Below are 24,339 nucleotides of genomic sequence, written 5' to 3'. Positions count from 1 at the left end.
GTATAATAAGGACAAAAAAATGTGGATTTGGAAGGACACTGCTTCAGTACTTTGTGGGATTTTTTTGTGAATGCTATGTTTATTCTTTCAATGTTTGCCCTTGTTGCCACTTGTCTAACCCCCTTCTGGTCACCGGCAGAGGAGTGGTCCTACATGATGTACATAGGTCATTGTGGGTAGTGACCACCACAATGCTTTCATTTCTCTGGGGGATACAAGGCTGTATAGCCCCTGCAGGTACCTGGGGATAACCCCTGAGGCCTGCATGGCCATAAAATGCAGGCAGTGGGGTGTTTCTGCAAGCACCTAATTATATGTGACCCAACCTACATGTACATGTAACAAAATGACTAGCTATTCAGCAGAGCCACTTTTGAGTTTAAAGGCCAAATTGTGAATTTAACTTAAGGCATAAAGCAGTACATACATGTACCGTAGGAACCCTTAAAATTTTCCACCCACATGATGTATATTTTCATCATGTGGCCAAATTGAGTGATACTGTACATCAAAGCAAAGATCCCAATTCGCTCGTTTTTGTATACTTAAAATTACTGAAGAAAGGTTTTAAAACTCATTTTGTGAGATGGTCCATATTATCATAGCTCTGTGTTATTACTGTAACCAGACATTGGTTCTCATGAGATTCGGCAGCCGTTGCAATTAGACACACGTGGCTGGCCAAGATATGGCTAACAGTCAACACCTCACTGTATTTTGCTGCCAATATCTCATGGTATTCCATGGGCCTTTCTCAAAGATTGACTCTCTTCTGGCTGTGGCCTCATCTGAGGCTTTGGAATCGGTTGTGAGCATTTTTAGGGTTTGGGCCAAAAGGAAGATTCCAGTCTTTGGCTTCAAACAGGGCACCATCAGTGTGATGTTCCTGTTACTAAAACATCAATTCATGCCAAACTGAAATATTGAATGCCAACAAACCTATTAAAATGAGGTGAACGCAAGAATGTGACCCACTCTGTGAAAATGAGTCTTAAGTCGCCAGAGCCACTTTTTGAGTTTTCATTTGTATTGGAAAGAGCAAATTGAGTTTTTTGTTTTGATGTATCACTCAGTTTGGCATCCCTATGACAGTGGATGCTCCATGGTGAAAAAAGCTGTGGGTTCCTATTGGTTTTCACTGTGCAAAATACATTCTAAAGGACTTTTTACTCCAAAGTGGCTCTGGCAACTCCTTTGCACAGAGTGGGTCACAAATAGGAATGAAGTGTGAGAAATGGTCTGTGATTGTCAGTAGGGGGCAGCAGAGTCTATACCCATGAGACACAGACTGGGACATAAAATTCAACCGAGAGTATCCATTCAAAACCACATCAGGTGAGAAAGATTGCACCAGACTATGGGAATCAAGGCATGGGATGAGTTTTTTCCATGGAGGTCCAATGGCGAAGGCGGGGAAAGGGGGGGAGGGTTGAAGCAACTTCCCTTTTCTTATCCTGTGTACTCGTAATCCCCCGTTGTTTTACTAAGACACCGTCGCAAAACAGAAGTCGTGTATTTGGCTCTTTCAACATTTAAAATGCTCCAGATTGGAGGATTTAATGACCTTTTTAAACATTTTCCCAGCGGAGCATACCGGTACCTTCGGACCACCCCCCAGGTCTTGGTGGGGACCTCAAGCCATGGCATATCAAACCCACCTTGTCATAATCCTTGGTACTCCTCTGGAGGCCTCTAGAGTTAAGCAACTGTTGTCAATAAAAAAACTTCCAACACGTTGACATGCTCATGGCTTCGTGCAGCTCTCATGAACTTTTTAAATAGAGAGACATCCTCAACCCCATTTTGGTAGGCCAAGATCTATCCATCCCTTGAAATCTTCCTGATAGACTGTGGTTCATGAGCATGTGTGTGCAGAATTATTGTGTGCAAAAATGGGAATTACGGTATGAGGGCACATTCTTTCTTGTTAAATGTGTCAAGTTTAATTGGATCTTCCACCTGCTTTTATAGTTGTGCAGGCATGTACTTTTACAAAACTAGCATCAGTCCAATCAGCAGAAATGCATGTAGGGGGGTTGAGTTCCTTTTCCACATATACACATGTATGTATATATGTACATGTATGTTCTCTTTAATATATACAAACTGGCCTTCAAGCATATACATGTACAAATAGGTTTTTTCAAATTAAAAGCCAGTTCCAAATTATGCTGAATTCTCCATTTTCAACACCCCTCCAGGGAACCTGCGAATTGCTCGGTATTTCTTACGTGTATTTTAATCAGTCTGGATCCCTGTTTGACTGTGATTCAATTTCTGTGTTGTTTTACAGTGAAACGTGAAATATTTCTTGCTTTGGATGTTATTGCTTTGACATTGGATAATTTTTCAATAAAAAAACAAACAGTTTAGGCGAGATTCAGCTCGGGATTCTACACGGGATCCAGGGAAAGACTTCGGCCGAGATGTAGCTAAAGAGTCGTCTCGAGTTTCGCCCCGAGAACCCAGCAGACGAAGCTCAGGGAGTTCTTACGCCACAGCAACGCGCATTGTCAGCCGCAGCGTGCCCAAGGGATGCCATGGCCAGGACGTCTGATCCCTCTCCCCCATCACAGTGAATGGCACTGTCCCACCGACATTAGTTTGTATGTGAACCGGAGCCTTCCATTTTCTTTTAACAGGGCACCTGCCTGACTGCGCATGGGAATGGTCTCAGGCATTTCTCCATTAATATTTTTTGTTCCATTCCTTTCAGATTAATTTTGCCAGCCTGTCTCTCCCTTGATCTAATAACATCTGCCCAGTATATTCCGCATGCTCTACACTCTCCTTGTCCGGTACACTGTCCTCGTTCCCCCACCAACCAATCAAATGCTGGCTCTTTCCACTCCAGTCAAGCACAGTTAACCAATGGTGGTATTAAAACTGCCCGTCCCTTCTGTCACCTGATCCCCTTTTCCCAAGACCTTCAATTTACAAGGCTTTACTATCCCCGGACAGTTTTTTTTTCCTTTTTTATGTACGTATTCTACCTCACAAAAGAATAAATTTGCAATTGCAATGTACGTGTGGTGACCAGATCCCTACTAGTCTCAACTTTGACTGGTTTGTTGCTTCATCTCCTGTGTCCCTTTAGAACAACTGCACTGAAGGAAAAAGAAACTTGTTCTTCAGGAATGCCAAATGAGCAATATTTTGTTGTTGGAAACGGCGATTTTTTTTTTCTCCCAGAGGAAAAAATTACCAAAAGGAGTGCATTCTTTTTGGTCCCTCGTAAACCCTTTCCAAAGTCTACAGGTATGTGTATTTGCAGATGAGGAACTTTGAGTGTACACATGTTCTGAAAAGCTTCTAATTGAACGGGAGTATGATTTGTTTTTTAACATTTTCCATTTAACAGGTGTTCCTGCCATGACACCCATTTTGTTTTGTATTTTGTTCCAATGTAACAACGTGTACTCCTCTCTCTAGCCAGCATGCTACCTACAATCTTGATATCTTCCCATTTATTTTACTATTTTTCAGTCTGATAATAAAACCCCATTTCCAATCCATGTTGCATATTTTTTTTTTCCAAAAGAGATCTGTGAACCAACAATGGTGACTCTTCTAATTTATGAAATCAAAATGTTGTGTACATTTTCTTCAAGCGTGTCTTTGTTTTCAACGGCAACGTGACATGCAACTATTATTTTGTTTCTTTTCAATCTCTGTGCATGATTGTAGATCACATTAATAACTTTGTAACAATAGAAATGTGTATGTACTTGTTTTCATTTGTTTCATATCCGAAGTGATTTTGTTGCATACATTTTATCAGTTTTTCTACGTGATTGTTCTCTTCTTTATTTGGAACATGTTTGAGTTTTCACACACACAGGTAGCTTTAAAAATGTCCCATTACAATACCCTTAAAAATTTGTACAAATTACAGTTCATATCAAGCTGAAACTAATTTTCGGAAACGGAAAGCGACCTGAGTGAAAAAATAGCCAGTTGTCATTACCGTCGTCTTTTGTACACTTGTACAATTGACTGGATGATGACACATACGTGTAAAAATGTAATCTTTAAACAAAGCTAACAATTTGTTGACTATGACAATAAACCATATTCAACCTATTAAATATGGGGTTAAAGTTTGACATTAGAATGTGACATTTATATCAGGTTGAAGGCTTTTAGGGAATAGTGAGTGGTCTTCTCCAATTTTGGCCGGTTTCACCGACTTAGAACTTGAGAGGTTCCTTGTAGTTACTTCTGTTTTCATTGTCTCTTGCACTTTTCCTCATTCAGTCTGGGCAAATCAGAGCCTATGCCCAAGGTGTCAATATGATCAGGAGATTCTTTTCTCTGTAGCTTCTTGAGCTTGTCTTGTTTTTCTCAACCTCGGAAAAGTTTTAAGTCGTGTAGATCTGTAGGCTGCCAAGTCTCTTCCAAAACATTCTGTTCCTTCATTTGTATGGACTCCATGTACAAAAATCCAAGATGCTGTACGGTAGTTTCATTTCTGCAGTGCAGCCAATGCTCAGACTGTTTGTTCTTGTCAGGCAATAAAAATGCAAGTGGTTTTTGCACATTCTGATGAAAATGTCTTGTGTGCACACTGCCAAGTTTATGTGCAAACCTCTGCACCCACAGAAAAAAATTGTCATGTTCTGTTTCTGCATGGAGTCCACAGCCAGTCCCTTTGCAAAGTAGACTTAGATTGCGTCATGAAATGTCCACTAAAAGAAAGAATGCAGAAGTTGAACTGCTTTGTTTTCCCTGAAGGTTGCTTCTGTGTTTTCCAAATTGACGGACACAAAGCAAAAACTACCAAGCCAACAGCACAGCAGGTGCGTGAATGACCGGTAAAGTTAAATCCTCTGAACTTTGTCAAATGCTATATTTTATGGTAAAGGGAAAGGGAGCAGCTTTTGGCTTTGGAAATAAGGGCCTCGTAATTTTTATCATCACCGCATCAAGTAGGCTGCAGGAAATATTGACCAGATTCATTGTCATCCATGTTATTGTAAACTGTTGACTTTTATCACAGTTTTGACATTGCACATGATAAAAATTTTATAAAGCTATTAAATCTTCTAGCTGGCAATTTTTATAAATTGACATGATCATACAAGTATTTGTATGGTGCAGGCAAATAGAATCAAGATCTGAGTCTGAACTTTAAGTAATGAAAATTTTGTCTAGAATTCAGCTAATCAACATTTTATAAATTCATGTAGCTAATGTCTGCAACAAAAGGTCACTCATTAAAACACGTCACAGATAAGTTATACTTAAAATATTAAGATACATGCTGCAACTTTACTTTGTTCCACTTCAAAACCCTCAAACACAAGTTATTTACATATTACGTCATACCCACAGCTTGGGAGATTTACATTACTAACAGGTGTTAGGTAAATCAGATGTGGTTTTGTTTGAATGTTGCCTGTTATTTGTGCATTGTACTTTGTTACAATTGTCTGCCAATTTTTTTTCTGGTGTAAGTACATGTACAGTGTGTAAAACTTTCTGTCTACTTTGCAGGTGATGTCAGAGTGGTAATTTCAATAACCACCACCCCATCACAAGTCAGGCCACAGGTGTTCATGTAACACCGTGGGGGCAATAACAAGAGATTGCCTTTGCCACGGAACATTAGAAGAACTTGTGACCCGACTTTGAGCCTGGATGACTTGTGATGGGTTTGATGGTAGCTCTAGAGCTTACTCTCAAATGGTCAACTTTGGAACGTGCTTCTGTTTTTAAACTGTGCTTGTGTTCGTTTGTGTCTGTTTTCTTGTTAAAGACACGCAAAGCGCGTATGGGTACCAGTGCCTGCAATTCAGAGCATACAGGTATGCACAAGTTTGCAAGATTCCTACCAGTCACTTGAATCATTCCCCCCCCCCCAACATTCAGTTAACCACTCCCATTGAATTTGACCAAATTGAATCCTGATTATCAAGTCACAAATAGTCATTACCGCGTCATGATCATGATACTAAGCCACACCTATCAATTCCTGCCACACCCATCATACCAACCCTGCATATTTCCATAACACATAGCTCATGCTCGCCTCCATGCCACACACACACACTCTACATTTAGAAATCAGGCTTCTCCCAGTCTGAGACCAACCATCATTTCTCACCGCATCATTAAAACAGCCAAGTCCCATCATGGCCATGTTCGAAAGATCAAGCCACACCCTTTTCAGCCATGCCAATAAACTCTTCACAATATAACATGGTTAATACATGTATGATTTATACATAAATACCATTCGCCAAATAATTCCCTTCTACCTATCAACCCTCAGTCATCTTACAATGTAACGAGATAAAGTGACAGTTCACACATACATGTACATGTAAGCAACAAATGTTTGTATAGAAGAAAGATAATTGTTGTATTATAAAAAAAGAACAAAATAAAACTAACTGCATGCATGAAATATGGCCTTAACAGTCCCAAATCCTGCGATTTCACAATGATTTTTCATACCGGTAATTCTGTAAATTAGGGGTCCAATTTTTTTCGTGTCCCTGTCACATCTGACATATGATTTTGTAAGTTCACAACACATTCTGTAATTTCCAAGAGTGATGACTTAATGCAAATTACCTGCCAAGTAACTAGAAATAGTTTGAAATCAATTTCGGTGATGTATTCACGTCAAATTACACAGTTCAGGTGTAACAGGGGACACAAACATGTCACACTTTTGGACCCCAAATTTCTGGAATGACCCATACACCCTAGGGGTTCAGGATTACAGTGACAATATTCATACATGTATTAGGATCCTCTCCCTGAATGCATATCGAACCTATCATAATGTCCCCACTTGTTCCATCCCCGCGATCATAATAATTTACAAGAACCACTAAATGCCAGACAGACTAATGTGATTGTACAATATCAAAACATTACTGACCACACCCATTGATTTGCTGAACACACCCATAGCTGAAAACACTTATAGTTGATGAGTTCCGCAGTGATAAAACTGCCAGGGACCGATTAAACCACACTCATTTTCAACTACTTCACCGAACACATTACATCAAGTCTGCCTCTCATTTGGAAGTCATCTGAGAATTTCAGATCAATCGACCTCCTCACATTCATTACGCTGTATTCATGAGCACTTGAAGTTTTGAACACGCATGCAAACTGTAGATGGAATGTCTCGCAAACCGATGGTACATGTGCACATACAATGTGCATGCTCACTGTTGAAATGTACACGTATGCCGTCACTATCCACAGCTGTGTTAAATCGTTAATCATTCAACCAACTGTAAACAGGAGAGAGAAAAAAAAGATAGGAACTCATAAACTACAGCCATTTCCCAGCTGTGCCCGCCGAATGAAACGCTTCTGTAGATAACCTACGTGTACTGTACAGCCCATTTCATTCATATATTCCTGCAGGAATCCAGCATAAACTAGCAGTGAATTTGTCTCCACATTATTGCATTTGAAATATTGCATGTATCATTTAAAAGCAGAATCTATCCTTTATGGTGAAATGGAAATACTAAGTATGAAATGTTTTTCTTCTTCAAAACTTAACATACTAATTATTTGTGCGCTTGGTAGACGACATACTAATATGCACCTTGGAAATAACACAGTTTTTTAATTCATTGGTACAATATACTTGCTCTGATGTTAATATATTTGTATATAAGTTATCTTTTCCAAGATAAGTATTGATTTTTTTCCTCATTATTAAATTGATCTGTAGCTGAAGAAATACCCTGGCCAATTTTTCAAATTAATGTTATGGTATCTCACATTTTCTGAAACCCACTGAAGCTGAGACATGAAGTCTTACAAGTGGAAGGTGGTTCCTTTAGTACATGTTTCTCATTCATCGCAATCTATACAGCGGCCCAGTTTTACAGAGCCACTCAACTGAAAATCTTGCTCAGTGAATATTAGCCGAGTACCAGTCACAGTAATATAAATTGTATGACATTGTGGCTGGTGACCATTGCCTGTTTTTGCTTTGGCAAGTATTTCCTGTGTCTAGCAGCTGTGAAATAAGCCTTTTGAATATAATCTTGTACACTGAGTTCTTTAAATTAACATAAACATATATTTAATTTGAATTCTCCATACTAAAGACACTCTTGCTTTACCTTGTAATTTTAGGCAAGCTTCTGCTTAGTTACATAAGAGACACCTTGCAACAATACACTGTTCTCAATGGATAAGAAAGGCACAAAGGAACCAGTCCCTTCCAGAGATGGTGGTCGCTATACAAAAGCTTGTCCTGCATCTTAAGGTGCACGTATAGCAATAGTGTCTTTAGTCTCGGGAAATCAAATTAAAATTATCTTCACATGAAGTGAAAGAAATCAGTGTACCAGATTTTATTCAAATTTAACTCACAAAAGGCTTATTGGCTCCAGGTGTTAGATTTGGGATGGTCACATGCAGACAAAACTAGAGTTCAACTGAATCTACGTGTAAGTGGAAATTTGAATTCAAAACAGTGAGGACGGAACCATTTTTCATTGGTGTAAGCACAAAGGTCTCAATTCATGTTTGGAAATTTTATGAAATTATCAGAAACAATGGAACCAAATTGTAAGGGGCTTATTTTTGGGTTTCTTCTCCCTCTTCACTCAGACTGCAATGATAAATTTGTTTACTTTTCCCCCCCACCCAGTGCTGAAGATTTAACAGTGCCTTCGAAATCACCAGAATCACACTCACGCTGGAGGTGGCTGTGAAAATGGACAGATTGGTGACACTCCCTCAACAGATGACCTGCTATACCCTCTCTGGTGTGGCCTCGCCCCCTCACCCTTGCCTTCCATGTACAGCCCCACCCTATGGCTATGGCCAGGGGCAAGTATTCAAGGACCTGCGTAAGCACAGAAACATATTGCTTATCAGAAGCTGGTTACCAGCCAAAAATGTTACACAATGTGTATTGGTCATAACTGGCTCTCAGTTGACCTTTGCTAAGATGTAAATGTGCTAAGCAATCTGTTCCTGTTTTCAGCTCCTTGACTTTGAGCCTTTATCAAGGGAGTAGAAAAATCATTGTAATTGAAAGTTACCGGTAACTCTCTGAATTAGAATGGTAAATTTTGTGAAGAGAATTGACTTTTGTGCTCGCTTTTCACAAGACATGAAAATGATTTTCCACAAGGCGTGAAATATGCTTCCTGACTTGTGGAAAAATCTGTGAAAAACAAGCGGTAAAAGTCTTCTCACATTTTGCGAAATGAAAATGAATTTCCTGGGAAAAGAAAATGTGTGAAGAGAATTTCCCATTCCCAGGTTAACTTTCAACTGCAATATACCATACTGTACTATGTTGATATCCCCCGTTCCACCTGTATGTTTCAGAGATGTACGGAATTTGTGCATAGATTTCTAACTTCTTAAAATTATAATATTTAACCCATTTTTCTAACATCGTAGTCAGGTTTGTTACTCTTTGTATGGTGCTTTTAGTACTTACGTATAATCAGTCACAATTTATAGACAGAGAATTGTACCATACTCATTTACTTTCACTGCGTCCTTAACTACTTCACTTGGTGGAAAGCTTTCCAGTAAGACTGAGATGAACCTTTGGAATGTTTTCCATAGCTTCATGGATGATAATGACCAGTGCCTTTTTTACTGAGATCCTGAAAACATTTGACTGAATGCATTTTGCAAGGGAACATTTAAACATTCATGTGATAAGTGGAAGGTAGCATCCATGAACAACTATGTTTGTTTCAATAACTAATCCCTTTACATCCACTGGTCACCAGCATGTCAAATTACATGTACATGTTACTCACTCAGCATTAGGATGTGTACAACGTGCCTGACCGGACATACAGTACGCCTCAAATTCACAAACACCTGCAATGTACATTCAAGTGTGTTGCCACGGTACTGGCAGTGATTCAGCTTCCAAACTTGCACATTTCATTATTATTATGGGGGGGGTAGGATCTTGATGACACGAGTGATGGCTTGGCACCATTCTGTGGAGTAGTTAAGGACATAAATTCTTGCATGAAATTAGTACACGGGTTTATTCTTAATTGGTTTTTACCTCACTTCCCTTCCTATCAACCAAGTTGCCTTATAAACATAGTCGAGTTGTGAAACTTTAATATATTTTGTGGTTATTTTAGATTTCTGTAAACCTATGAGCTATTTTGCCACGGTTTACCTTTTGAAGGGTTGACTTGAATACAATCAGATCAAAGTTTCCACTTCAAGCAGTGCTGTGTTGGAAAGGTTTGCTTCCAGTAACTCTCCTCCAACATAGAGTTGTGCAAGATGACCTAACCCTGTCCACAATCTCATGGTTTTTCAAAGTACCAGTACTGCAAGTTGTCAGAACGCACGGGTACGCTAAGACAGTTGCCTCTCTGATAGCCATCACAAGATGGCGATGTTGGCATTGATTACCATGCCTACAGTTCATTGACCCCACACATATCACACTAATGTTCATCCTTATTTATCCACTGGTCACCTACATGTACAGTCGAACCTCGTCAGTAAGAAGCTCTTCGGACTTGGCAAATTACCTTGTTATAACAGGAGCCTGGTATTATCAGGAATGAAAACAATGAAAAACAAAACACTGGGCCCTGAAGATTTCCTTGCTGTAAGCAGAATCTTGTATGAGGTTCAACTGTAACATGTATAAATGCACTGACTGGCAAAGAGTAGGCAGCAATACTTGATATTACATGTAAAAGAACTTGCTGCTATCTTCTCACATGATGATTGTGCACTGGCCAGTGAGTTTCCATGGGCGTCACCAGGGTTTTTTTTTCCAGGGGAGGGTGCAATTTTTCTCAGCAGTAACCTGACAAGCCATTAATGGGGAAGGGCATCAATTCCAAGAAATTTTTTCAGTAAAGCATTGATTTTTATCCCATCTCCATTTTGTTTCTTTCACTTTTTCTCTTTTTTTTTCTTTTCCCCCTAGTTTTCCGTTTTTTTCCCTAGGTGCGCCTTGCCTCCCCCCCTCCACCAGAGCCAGGTTACTCTTGTAAAGGTCACTGGATATAGACAAAAAATGAACATTAGCGAATGCACAAACATTAACAGGCTGACTTTCTGTAGACATTGGTTATCAATATCAACACCTGCCTCTTGATAGGTTGATATCAGGAAGGACCCACAGTGGGACATACTTTCATTTCAGCATCATAGAAACTCAAAATGCTGTAAATTGTCTTTTGCCATTGTTGCTGCGATTTTGTAAACAATATACATACAGTTCTGATTCCTTAGTAATCATGTATCACCTCACCTCACCTCAAGCATTAAAGAATACTGGGTATATTCTCCTTGAATTAAACAGCAATATCGATCAGCACTGATATAGTCTTTTCTGCTAATTGTAGTTCTGTGTGAAAGTTGCCTCCTTGCAGACTTTGACAGACATGTAAAATGGCACAGTGCAAGCAGTGCACCAGAGTTTCCAGCAACTTGACAATTGCAGTGAAATTGAAATCGAACACAGAATGAGAGACCAGTTGTAAAAGTCATTGTTTTATTTTTGTGTGGATGAGTTCTCAAATTACAAATATGTATGGCTGTGTGCTGGATGCTACCAGATTTGCACAAAATTCAAGATGGCAAAATTCTCAGAGGGAAAAAGAGACCAATACATGTATGGGCACAACTGGCGACTGACACGGGGGACTCTTTTACTTAAAAGTATTTTTGTTCTGGTCATTCTCCCTTTTCAGTGATGAGCCATTCTTAAATTTGGTCAGGGTTATGCATCCCAGTCATGCACCGACACATTGTAATATTTGTCACTTTTGGTTGCTGCTTTTCTGACAACTCCATTTTGCGGTTGTGCAGGTTTTGTTGTGATTTTGTGCTGGTAGCTTTTTGTTTTGGTATGCTCAGAGTAATTTATATTTAAATTTATTTATTTATTTACAGGCATATTAAGCTGTATTACACTAATCTTTATTTTAATATGTACATGCGTGTATTAAACTTTATTTAAGGGTAATTTGTTAAGTCTGATTTGACAGGCACCTGTTTACTGCAGGCTTTGTTTTCCATCAAGTTGGCTTTTTTTGATCCCCCCAAAACTTACCTTCTCCATTTGAATGTTAACCTTCATTTACACTGTCTAAATGAAGTTTACAACTTAAATTCAAATTGAAAAAAGGAATTTTTTTTGGTGTTCACTTCCTTTCTCATTTTGAATGAAACCTGTCACATTTTGGATATTGTGCAGGAGCAATTAGATTGCAGTCATTCACGAGAACCGTATGTGTGGTACAAACCATGTGTACGCCCTTGTTGAATGTGCATCAGACACATGTAGGGTGAAATATGCGTGATTTAAAAATGATGCATTTTTAAAAAATAGCATTAATTTTCCGGTGCACTAACCAGTTCTTGCTTGACTAGTCTCAGTTCAAGACGTTGCTGTCAGTATGAATTGCTGCTTAAATGTTTGACCGAAATGGCGATCATTATACGAAAGTCTAGACAGCTTCTACATTTCCTCGGGCAGGCACGATGTGGAGTTCAGATTTTGAAATTACGAATCCTGATAAGTTATTTCTTTGCACTTGAACATATGATGAACAGCTTACAGGTAAATACAAGATAATGCATTATTTGAAGGGTTTATTTCCAAAATGAGATACATGTATATGTATATCCATTTGAAAAACATGCAATTTTTCCATAATTATGTAAGATTTCAGAGCTTTTGCAGTGTACCAAATGCCCCTAACATACCTAAACTTCTTTTTCTCTATTTTGAGTCATTAAAGCTGTGTTGAGCAGTCTAACAGATGTTGGAACTGACTGCAGGCATCAGAGGGAGGGTAGGATTCTGAAAGATACCTACATGTAAATGGCACTTATCGCATTTTGGAAATAAATACTTCATTTCATCCACTTGGTTGACCTGAGGCTTCTTTGAAGTCGTCAGTAACAACATGCAAACTGTGTCTACTGGATGGAAATCACATGTAGAGATTTGTGTGATTTCTTTGTATTTGAGTTTTAACAATCTATGGCACCTGGAACTGAATTTTGATCCTCTCTCCATAGCCTTACGTCCCAACTATGGCTTTGGTCCCAACTATAGTTGGGGCTGAGGCCATAGTTGGGGCGTAACAGCCTCAATCACACAGGTCAAGCTGTGGACTGGGATTGTTCAACCAGGAAAGGGAAATCAGTTTTCCAATGTGCAGTTGATGAATTATTAGAGATTTTAAAGACTTATTCATGAATTCCAGCTACGCTCCAACCACCTTGCAGATTGCATCGTTTTAGGATGTACAAATGAAAATTTATTTGTAAGTAAATACTGTTTACCATGCAGTGAGTTGCTTTACATAGCCCCGCTTGAAATTCTTGGTCAGAAAATGCAGATTTCTGAATAAAAATTGGTTTTCAAAACATCAACCAACCAAATTCTTAGTACGCGTGTGACTGGTTGTTTTAACAGAATTCTGAAGAATCCAAGAGAGGTTAATAATGAACAAAAATGTGCTTTTGAATAGCCCATGATTTATAAATACAGACTTACTGTGAAAATACATGAAATCCACAAGTAAATATTTTACTGCTGAATTGGCACCAATGTACTTCTGATAATAGGTCTTGCATGCCATTGGATATTAATAGAATGGTAGGAAAGGTCATTAGGCTGTGTCATCTTGTGATGTCACGCACAACTTGCTGTGCACAGTACAAGTCTGCAACACGGAGTGACCTGCACAGTAAGGCACTGATTTTTACGTGTTTCTGTCAGTGTTGCAGGTGACTGTCACAAGTTTTCTTGTGTACATGTACCCAATCAGAAGTAACAAGATGAACAGTAACAATGAAAGGACTTGCCATTACACTGGGCCCTTTGCCACAGACCTGTGATGGACTTGACGACAAGGACTAACATGTTTATTCTATCACGCCTGATTGCCCTGGAAAAAGGATGGATCACTAAACATGCATTATACATAAGCAGATTCAGCCACATACAGGAAATTTGCAATAGAATTTGCAATTCCTTAATAGAAACGGCTGATCTGATGATGGCCCAGGATACAGAGACCTCTTTAAAATAATCACAAAACCACCAAAGGATTAGCGTGACCCCCCCCAATAAGACTGTAAAGTGTAATGATGATACTACGCTTTGTTTACCAGTGTGCTTTCCCATGGTACTAAAGGAAAGTGAGCATGTATAGGTGTAACGTTGTCAGTACAAAGTCCTATTCAAGTCACAGCTATTCAACTGGACTGCAACAAAAGCATTCCTGTGTTCACCCCACTTCTTGTAAATGGTCTTAAGTCTGGTCCTGAGATGGATTCTACATGTACATGGATTCTGCATCTGCTCACACAACAGTGTTAGGGTTGATAAATTTAACAATTACATGTAGCTTTTCCAGACGATAACTTAAAAATGATAAAATATATATCAACTAGTATTTCCCTTTTGACAAATATTGTACAAATTTGGTGTCTAATATTACCTAGTCAAAATACTCTTCCTAGAGTAAAAGTCAAGAAATTCCATATCAATGTGCTAAAACAAAAACCAGAGTCTTAAACAATTATCTCTTAGGTTCTCTGTTACAGTTCTCCCAGGTTCTCTGTTACAGTTCTCCCAGGCTGTCAGGTTCTCTGTTACAGTTCTCCCAGGCTGTCAGGTTCTCTGTTACAGTTCTCCCAGGCTGTCAGGTTCTCTGGTACAGTTCTCTGAGGTTCTCTGTTACAGTTCTCTCAGGTTCTCTGTTACAGTTCTTTCAGGTTCTCTGTTACAGTTCTTTCAGGTTCTCTGTTACAGTTCTTTCAGGTTCTCTGGTACAGTTCTCTCAGGTTCTCTGGTACAGTTCTCTCAGGTTCTCTGGTACAGTTCTCCCAGGCTGTCAGGTTCTCTTTTACAGTTCTCCCAGGCTGTCAGGTTCTCTGGTACAGTTCTCTGAGGTTCTCTGTTACAGTTCTCTGAGGTTCTCTGTTACAGTTCTCTCAGGTTCTCTTTTACAGTTCTCCCAGGCTGTCAGGTTCTCTTTTACAGTTCTCCCAGGCTGTCAGGTTCTCTTTTACAGTTCTCCCAGGCTGTCAGGTTCTCTGGTACAGTTCTCTCAGGTTCTCTGTTACAGTTCTCTCAGGTTCTCTGTGCAATAAACTTAACTACATTCAACATAGTCATTCTACAAATTAACCCTTCACCACGCACCATCAACCAATATAATAATTTTTAAAAAGTCTTGAAATGATTAACCAGCAAAACCTGAGGAATGTAACGTAAGAAACACACACCTCTTTCTCAAAATGAAAGCAAGAAGACTTTCAGTGCTTATTCCAATACATGTATTTCACTCTGACTGCATGTACTGTACCCTCCACCCACCAATAAAACTACACATTACCAATCAAAAACTGACATTAACACAGACTGAACATCCGTAATTTTTAAATTGATAACAGACTATTTAAAAAAATAAAAACATTTCAATGCTGCTGGGATGTTCTTTCTAAGTTTGTTGGAAAATAAAACTTGTTAATCCTCTGCATGGACTTTTCTTCTGTGACACATGACCTTTGTGTAGGGGGGTCGTGCAGATGGTACGGTACATGTCAGTGGCCATTGTTTATTTTTGTTGACAGCATACGTACAAATCCAATACATGTGTTATGTATTCCATACATGTACCATACGCTTGGGCAACGATCTGATGATGTGTGCATAGTTGCATATACTTGCTAGAAATCAATTTACGCGTACACTAACCGCATACATGTACTCTGAGGATTCTGCTCTTCACACTGAGACATTCTTTGAAGTCGGTCCGACAAAAAAAAAAAAACCCAATGCATTCAAGCAACCTTGACCCTTGGATACTCCACCCAAGCTATTCTTCGTCGAGAAGACAGCATGCAGGCTGCATATGAAAAAGGTATTTACGCACTGCAGCTGTGACATTTTATCATGGTGTGCTAATGGCAAAAACTGAGGCCACAGCCAGAAAAAAAAACACATTTGGATGTGGTGGGATCCTTTTAATCCTACATGTATACTGTGGGTCATACCTCGGGTACAGCAAGCGATCCAGTCATTCACGATCAATGGCCTTCTGTAATGAATGACCTTTAATAAAGCTTTAAGCTGTAACCATGTCAATGCAACGTATAATACATTGTGACTTCAGAGCCAAATTCTGACAAGATGGAGGAGCTTTTTTCCATATAATATTTTGGCTAGAGTTTCAGTTTTGCCTTTTTTCCTCCATGCACGGATGTCGCATTAAAAAAACCTGGACTAGCCTTGTCTTGGTACTAACTGAAGCCATCAGCAGCCATTTTACCGTGCCGAATACAAAGGCAGTAATTGGCAGGATCGCCATGATAATTACTAGCGTCACAAACGAATTTGGTTCAAAATGTCAAGAAAGCTTGTACTGTATTACTTTTGCATTGGGCACTGTACGATAAGATGGACGCTGGTGGTTCAATGACCTCTGGTAACGGATTGTGGGTCCAGATTTTTCTTTATGGAGTCCATGCCTCCGTGGCTTACAGCCACTACCATGACAGTACAACAATGCCTGATGCAGATGAAGCCCAAGGATGAGAGATTTGTGCACATTTGCACTGTGTTTGCACAGTAGCCATGAGGAAGAAGTCTCGCTGTCCCCAGTTCAGTAATGTGGAGAGTGCACCAGAGGTAAATGCATCTGGATCCCTGTGGAACAATAGCATGTGCCTCCAAGATGGCTGCCATCATGTCATCCAAAGGATTTCCACCGTGCACGCAGTTTAAGAACCACATGGCAGTACAGTACAGTACAGTAAAGGGCATTTTGTCATTGGCAGCAAATACTCCCTGTTCACTGCCTGCGATACAAGCCTCAATGGCTCACTGTTGTGACCTGTTTTTTGATTCAACATATTTTGTTGTTTAAATATTTTTGTTGTTGCTGCACTAACAGTCTCAAACACGCATCCTGATGATTGATCACCAGTGAACGTAATACTGGAATTACATGAGTATCATAAGTTCACATAAATTCCCTTTTCCCGATACTTGTTGGAAAGGCTAAGTCATTTTGCCGCTTCCTTAGTATGATGGCTCCTAAATGCTAATCATCTTCCCTGACCTCAGAGTGTTACTGGCCTCTTTTTCTTCCGCCTTGGCCTTAAGGTTCTCTGCGTGCTCCTTGGTCATCTCTTGCCGGCGCACGTGGCTGTAGAGTGCCGAGCCGCCCAGCACCATGGCATTGCTCAGCCACCACAGGGCGGTCTTCACCTCCTGAAAGTAGGCCACGGCCAGTATGGTCTGGGCGCAGGCCTTGGCCGTGCCACTGATATTGTGCGTGAGGGGGCTGGTCACTTTGATCTGGAGGCCCGTGATGTAGCCGATCATGAACCCAAAGAGGCCACTGACGGACAAGATCGCCCAGAAGTGGGGGCTGGACAGGTGGGGGAAATCCCACACCTTGCCTACCTCTCCGGACAGGTAGACCAGGGGCAGGAACAGCAGCACGGCATTGATGTTGTTGTAGAACATGAGGCGCCAGATGTTGTTCTCGACACAGGGCAGGGTCTTCTTGGTGAAGATGGCATTGAGGCTGACGCACAGGCTGGCCAAGATGCCATAGATCACCCCAATGTAGGACAACACACCTGAAACAGGGCACCAAACATAGGTCCAATCTGACTTCAAGAGGATTTTACACGGGTAGGGGATAACAGACACATAAACAGAATTTCAGAAAAAAAAAAGTACCCCAGGGACGTCAGTCAGGGTTTTGTTCAGAACAGAAAAACATGACCAGAGAAACCTTAACATACTTTCTCAAAATCTCAAATTAGCTCAGTACTTCACGTGATAAAACCTGAAATCAGGCTTTTGCCTTAAAGATGGCATCCCTGGGACCCTTCACAGAACAAGGAAAGAACAGGAGCTGACTTCTAACAAAATGTCCAAATGCCTTGCAGTATAAGCTTCAAGCTCGAGCATCTGTAACTGATGAAGACCGGGTCCAGACTCTACATGTAAACCTGAGACTTACAAGCAGCCTAGACCTACAGACAAGTCCAATACCTGAGCTATCCTCCTGGTTGACTCCTAAAAGAAAGCCCATGATGATGATACAGCAGCATAGGATGGCCCTCAGAGAGGTAGTCTGCTTCAGAAATGCGTAGGACAATATCTAAACCAACAAATGGAGAGAGACAAACAATGGATACATGGACTACATGGAACCAATAATGTGTTGGATAGAAAACTGCCACGTGATGGACTACAGTTGAATGAAACATTTGGCCAATGTACTTTTTTTGTAAATATTGCTTAAATTGAGCAAATCATCGCACATCACATCTACATGCATACACCTTCATTCTGTAAAACCCATGCCTACATTGTAACATTGGTACATGTACTTTGACCATGTTGAAAATCAGTTTAACTTATTTTTATATATTTATATACAGGGGAGTGGAAACCAAAAAAATAGCTGAAATCGTGAGCGCGAAGCACGAATATATTATGTATTTGTTGATTATCTTTGGTTTCAGCACTCTCCTACTGTTCTTCTCTCAGGATACAGTTTTGAACTGCAGGGAGATGAAGAAGAAACTTGTGTTTCCAAAGCAGGACAAAAAGGCATGAACTTCTGATTTTCTTACTGCAGCTTGAATCCTCTGGAGTACCCTGCTCCAGACATCACACTGCTCTAAGGCCATCTTACTGTTTTCAATTTGATAGTACATGTACATCCAATGAGACAGGTTAAAAGGATCTAAGCAACTGATGTCTGCTAAGTGTTTAAATACGGAAGACTCTCTGTGGACAAATCCAGGATGGCATATTTACACGTAGAACCAGCCTCAAGTATCTTACCACATTGAATACTGTGGTGAGGGAGCGGCCAATGTTGTAGAACGCCACGCCAACATGTTTCAGACAGAGGTTGTTCATTGTGATCATTCCAACAAAGACGACAGACAGTGGCAACACCTGCTTGAGCAACAAGACATACGGTATGAGACAACTGTGAAAAACACGGACTGCCCTTCGACGTCACTCTGTCTACTTGGACCAGTGTATGTAACTGCGTGTTCTACACTTTGCAGGAGTTTGCTTACAAGGTTGCTTACATGAGACTCCAACCCATGACCCTCCTGCTACTTGTAAATTCAGTAGGAATGAGTAAAGGTGTCATAAACGTGGTACATGTGCCAAGCTTGCTGGGTTCAGCTGACGTTGTGTTAAAATTCACAGTTCCCGAACTCTGAAGCACACACTTTGATATTTGTGGAGTTTTGAACTGTCCCATTTTTGGGGTTTTAAACCAATTTTTTTTCTGAGCACCTGAACCTTTCTATCAAGTAATTAGTCACAGTCTACCAAGCCAGTTTTTCAATGTGTTCTCGTTTCTTTTCAATTTCAATGCATGCTGTCTCTGTGCAGACCCCACTATTGTTTTAACCCCATAATTGCTTTCAAAAAACAATGCTCTGCCCTTCACAAAATTGATCTTGCAAATATTCAACACGGAGTCGTAATGTCGTTGTCATGGTTCTGGTGAGTCCTAGCAGTTTTTCACTCTGCTACATGAGTGCACTCATAGCGTCCAAAAATAACTAATATTCACACAAGGGAATCACTGTCTTACTACAGATGTCTGTCCCAGTTTCTTACACTGGGCTGCCAGCAAACAAGAAAACTGTATCCATCCTTACCTCTCTACTGATCTTGTAGTCAAATTTTAATGCTGGAAAACTGATGACAGAGGGCGCTAATGATCCCATAATGCCCAGCACTGTGCACAGCATGATTGTCACACAACACTGGTAGAAAGTCACAAAAAGTGGTGCATCCAGCTGTGAGGGAGATACACATTGGAAACTACAACTGAATCAAATGAGACATAAACAGATCTGGAAACCCAAATTATGGTACAATACATTGTGCAATACATTAATAAGAACTGAATCTACAAAATGTGGGAGCTGAATACTGCTTTCATTTCAAATATTATGTTTTAGTTTGACAGGGTTTTGACATTTTGTTTAAGACTTGTCAAATAAATTTCCAGTGTATTATAATTATCCGTTTGCCATCATAAAAACAAATGTACAAAAAACACATGATGACCGGAACTGAATAAGTGGACTTTATGACTGTTACCCACAGGCATTCAGTCCCAAGAATTGTAAGAAGCAGGGAGATTAAGTTAAAGATTGTACCTTGAGGTCTTGGCTGCTCAACAGGTATTTGTTGATGAATACCAAGGAAATTGAGATAAACCTGAGAATGGAAATCAAATGCAGAAACTGCTTAGTGGCATTACATGTGCTGTCTTGAGCAGAAACTGCTTAGTGGCATTACATGTGCTGTCTTGAGCAGAAACTGCTTAGTGGCATTACATGTGCTGTCTTGAGCAGAAACTGCTTAGTGGCATTAGTGGCTTAGTGGCAATTACTGTCGTGAACAGCACAAACTGATGTGCAAGTCTAATAGTGTAAGTGTCCGTGGCCTAGTAACATTACGTCATTGTTTTTAAGCCAGTAGTTTGCAGAGTTAAGTCACGTGCGGAGTCTCGGCCCGGTGCGCACACAAAATACAGTCTGTATGCAGTTAGCTGGTTTTCTTGACAGAGGCAAGTTGGTCGTAAGTTTTCCACCCATGTTGTGGCGGCTGCTCGACGAGGGAGGCCTGCTGAAGTGAGAGCTACATGTAGGTACCGTTTTACCATGTTTATCAGCCTACCGGTGGGGGAAATTATTTACGCTTGTCAACTGTCAATGAAGAATGCTTTATGTTTGTAAGGATAATCTAAGGCCAAACTCACATCAGATTAACTCCTATAGGCTTGCCCGGTGCGAGCCGAAAGTGTACATAGTACTTGTTTTTATTTTGTAACTGTTAGTGTTTATTCATTGACAATAAATCACGGAATTTGGGGCTGAGAAATAAGATACAGAGGTGGACATTTGCACAGAGAAGGCACCCAGGAATGGGTACCGAGGTCCAGATAGGCGGTGAAACAGAGTCCTAACTCGTATCACACAGGTCCGATTTCCAGTAAGTGTACAATACATATATGTGAGAAACTTAAGTGTGGGTGACGTCCCTGGGTTATACATGTACTTGCGAATGACACCTGTGGATGACACTTGTTGGTTACCTTGTGGGTTAAGTTCTGGTTTACATCTGTGGTTTACCTTGCGGTTTACTTGTGGTTGACATAGCAAGTTTACTATAATTATACCAATTATCAGTGTAAATAAAACTGATTGAAGTGTGATTAAAGCTATAAATAGATTGTTAGTTCCTGCACAGAATTAGACCGTCCATTGACCTTTGTTGCGTCCAAATTGTTGCGTGAATTCCAAGAGATTAACAGTCAGCTACAAATAGGTGGCAAATTGCTCCCAAAATGAAACCATGCTCCTCGGGCCCTACATGTAGATGGCTCTGACGATCTCCGCAGTTCTGACATTTTGCATTCAAGTACTCACAAGTCTGACAGTTCTGACATTTTGCATTCAAGTAATCACAAGTCTGAGATTTTGCCTTCAGGTTGGACATTCTGCATTCAAGTACTTGCAAGTCGGACATTTTATATGTGGTTTTGTTTGCATATAATTAACAAACAGGTGTGGTGGGGTATGTGGCTTTTTTCTTGATGTACAGAAAAAATTTTTATGAGGATTCTTACTGTTGAAGGACTACATTTACATACATGTGTACATGTACATGTACATACTTTTCGACTGAAAATGGTTTTATGTACATGTATGTTAAAAAAACCTTGGCATCTATAAGAAAACACAGAAAAAATTGAAAGGGTTTCATTACCTAGACATCATTTGACACCCTCCGTACACGTACAAAACCCTATGAGACTGGTCAGAAAAGTGTGCTTTCAGTGTAACTGCTTGAATCATACCGGTACTACATGGACATGTATTCATATTTATCACAGGTGTACAACTATAGCCCTATGCAGGTCAATCAACAGATCACCCAGGTAAAATCAACTGGGCCCCAAAAAGCAACCATCTCCTACAACTTCCCTCTCCCAGAAGAGTGCCATATCTACAAAGCAAAAACATGTCCAGAAAAGTTCAATTTTGGGAGGAAAAAAAACCAAGTCGTTTAGTTAGAAAACACTTTGAATTTTTCAGACTAGTCCCATACTATAGCCTAGGTTTATGCACAGGGGTGTCAAACGGCGTTCGTATATGGGACCCGCCCCCACGTACCAGTACCCTCCCACCCACCCGACACATGGCTGGCCATTCCCAATTCCCAACTTTTGAACCCCGGCCCACCATGCCCGGCCGGCCTTATCTCAAGGCCCATCACATACGGTGACGCGTTATCGCAAATATTGCATGGCTGATTTTGTACTTGGTAGGCCTAGGCCTTTTTGGGAAGGAAACAGGAAGGAAAGATATCCTAGATTACTCTGCTGAGTGAAATTTTAAAAATTGCTAAGCCTACATGTGAGTAGTACGAGTACCTACCAATAAGCCGTCACAACGACTGCAATCTGAACAAATTTTTGCACCAAAGACTTTCCACCGCCGTCACCTCCACCACCGGCATCGGGTGCTGTCGCCATTTTGTCGGCGGCTGTTCCCTCACCAACACCGTCGCCGTTTGGCTTCAGTTCCGATGATGAAGATAACGACATTGATTCAGCTGATAAGACACCTTCACTGCCTGCACCAAAACGTGGTCCTGGCCTTGCTCTGCCACGCACACCTTTCACCATTTGCACAAGGGATTAAAAAAAATGGAGTGTGTGCTAGATAACTCAACAAGTCTCCTCGTTGGTCCGGCAATCGACTAAGCCTAGCTAGGCCTGCTGCGCGCATAAGATAGACTTAGCATGTAGAGCTCGAGAAGCGCAGCGCACAGACACAGTCAATTGAGGGCGCTGAACCCATCGCCGAAAGTTGTATCTTTTTGCGCAGGTGATGAGTTCACGGTGCCGACCTGCTTGTGTGCTGATCTCGAGATCAGTGTTAATTGTAGACCTGCATATGTAGGCATAGGCCCCATCATTCATTATTTGCCTTGCAACATATTTTGCATCGATTAAACTTATTCTGGAGTCATAGCTTGTACATGGATTGGTAAGGTACTTAAGTTGTAGTTCAGTGTCTGCTTTACCGATATCAGACAATCTCAGCTACACCTAGGCCCTACATACTGACACAGGTATTCCAATCTCGACGTCACGTCATGGACTGGACTGGACTGGACATGCTGGACGTGTGCATAAGGCGTGAAGTTGAATGAGGTAGTTCTGCTGCTGGCTGGCCAGGATTAATTTTGTTGATTTTTTGGTATGTACAGTACTGCATCAGATTACCACTTAGGCCTAGGGCTTAGGCCTACCTCCAGAACTGTAGGATGGAGTTCGTCGTCTGCCGTGTCGTAGTCGGTGGTGCATGGAGATGGGAACAGGGGTGGTTGGAACGATGAACAGACGATGAACCCGGCATGCCCGGCCACGGTTCTGGGGTAGGCCTAGGCCTAATCATGCTAATTATTGCCACAAGACAATGACTGCACAGTTCATATCGATATCGTTGATGTACGGTACGTGTGATCTAGTACATGTACCTGTAACTGCTAACTGGCCCCTAACATAGCCTAATGCATGTTTTTGGGCCTCAAACGTTAGTGTCTTTGTTATGTCCCAACTACAGCATCTGTCCCAATTATAGTTGGGACAGTTCCAACAATATTTCTGCAGTTGGATTGGCCCAACTGTTGGTGGCCAATCTCTGTAGGAAATTTCTCAAGCTTCTCCAAATTTATGCAGTTCACTCCTGACATGATTCATTCAAAATATGGCACTCAATCTGTATGGGGCAGCACGGATATATCCGGGAGCTTCACAAAAATGGGAGGTACATGTACATGTAGGCCTAGCAGTAGCAACCACACCGCACCATTGAAAACAACTGCAACGAGCATGCGCGCGCGTAGGTACTGATCAAAGAAAAGATTGTGTAACCCGATCCTCGGACTAGCTGGTGCCTGTGTACGCCACCATGGTCGCTGTTTTCATTGGCATGGTAGCTGCCATTTTGCGAGAGTCCTGGATGTCCGCACTGCCCCATACATGTACATGTAAAAAGTTTTTCTGAAAGCACAAGTTGATGATGTAGACAAAATGACTTTGCATCTTTGTGACATGCAAAGACACATGCACACACTGAACTTCTGTCATTCTGTGCTATACAAGTAGTTGGGCCGGTCCGAACTGTAGTTGGGACTGCACTGATGCTGTAGCTGGGACATAACACCTTTGCCACTAGTAGCGTACTCGGCCACTTAGCCTTAGCCTACTAGAGACTCAACATTTTTTTTACATGTAC

The 24,339-nt window shown here is 40.8% G+C and overlaps 3 protein-coding genes across 13 annotated transcripts in view; 2 read left to right on the top strand and 1 right to left on the bottom strand.

The window, feature by feature from the left end:
• Positions 1–13,395, top strand: part of LOC110987190 (protein bicaudal D homolog 2-like) — a 42,454-nt gene extending 29,059 nt beyond the window's left edge. Inside the window, exons 4-6 of one of the 9 annotated variants that reach the window (XR_002599237.2) lie at positions 2,369–2,606; positions 8,639–10,147; positions 10,184–13,395. Coding sequence is in view for 8 of the 9 variants with exons in the window: in XM_022249692.2 (XP_022105384.1) it covers positions 2,369–2,557 (189 nt within the window). In the remaining variant the exon portion in view is untranslated. Of the gene's footprint in view, positions 1–2,368; positions 2,607–4,734; positions 4,815–5,758; positions 5,808–8,638 lie in introns of those variants that run through there. The other 8 variants (XM_022249696.2, XM_022249694.2, XM_022249698.2 and 5 more) reach the window with 8 other exon arrangements.
• Positions 13,396–13,851: 456 nt separating this feature from the next.
• slc35c1 (solute carrier family 35 member C1) lies at positions 13,852–22,823 on the bottom strand. Its single transcript, XM_022249662.2, has 6 exons — positions 22,471–22,823; positions 20,185–20,245; positions 19,678–19,818; positions 18,836–18,952; positions 18,035–18,143; positions 13,852–17,613 (listed from the first exon to the last, which is right to left on the bottom strand). The coding sequence occupies exons 1-6, from the start codon at positions 22,719–22,721 to the stop codon at positions 17,063–17,065; spliced, it is 1,230 nt and encodes a 409-aa protein (XP_022105354.2). The 5' UTR covers positions 22,722–22,823; the 3' UTR covers positions 13,852–17,062.
• A 63-nt stretch (positions 22,824–22,886) lies between these two features.
• Positions 22,887–24,339, top strand: part of LOC110987172 (uncharacterized) — a 37,562-nt gene continuing 36,109 nt past the window's right edge. For 2 of the 3 annotated variants that reach the window (XM_022249659.2, XM_022249658.2), the window contains exon 1: positions 22,889–23,298. The gene's annotated coding sequence lies outside the window, so the exon portion shown is untranslated. Of the gene's footprint in view, positions 23,299–24,339 lie in introns of all 3 variants that reach the window. The other variant, XM_022249661.2, reaches the window with a different exon arrangement.

This window comes from Acanthaster planci, linkage group LG04, assembly GCF_054643075.1.
Source record: "Acanthaster planci isolate LZ-2023a linkage group LG04, COTS_SCS, whole genome shotgun sequence".
NCBI classification, from domain to species: Eukaryota; Metazoa; Echinodermata; class Asteroidea; order Valvatida; family Acanthasteridae; genus Acanthaster; species Acanthaster planci.
The sequence above is the reverse complement of the archived record's forward strand: the minus strand, read 5'-3'. Positions and strand labels throughout refer to the sequence as shown.

What these genes read in the sequence shown, in the direction of transcription:
- slc35c1 (XM_022249662.2), bottom strand. Translation starts at nt 22,721, where the DNA reads ATGGTGAAAGGTGTGCGTGGCAGAGCAAGGCCAGGACCACGTTTTGGT. An exon ending in ACTACAAGATCAGTAGAGAG is followed by an intron (nt 18,953 to 19,677) that starts GTAAGGATGGAT and finishes TTGCTCAAGCAG; the next exon opens with GTGTTGCCACTGTCTGTCGT. An exon ending in CAACCAGGAGGATAGCTCAG is followed by an intron (nt 17,614 to 18,034) that starts GTATTGGACTTG and finishes GCCCTGTTTCAG; the next exon opens with GTGTGTTGTCCTACATTGGG.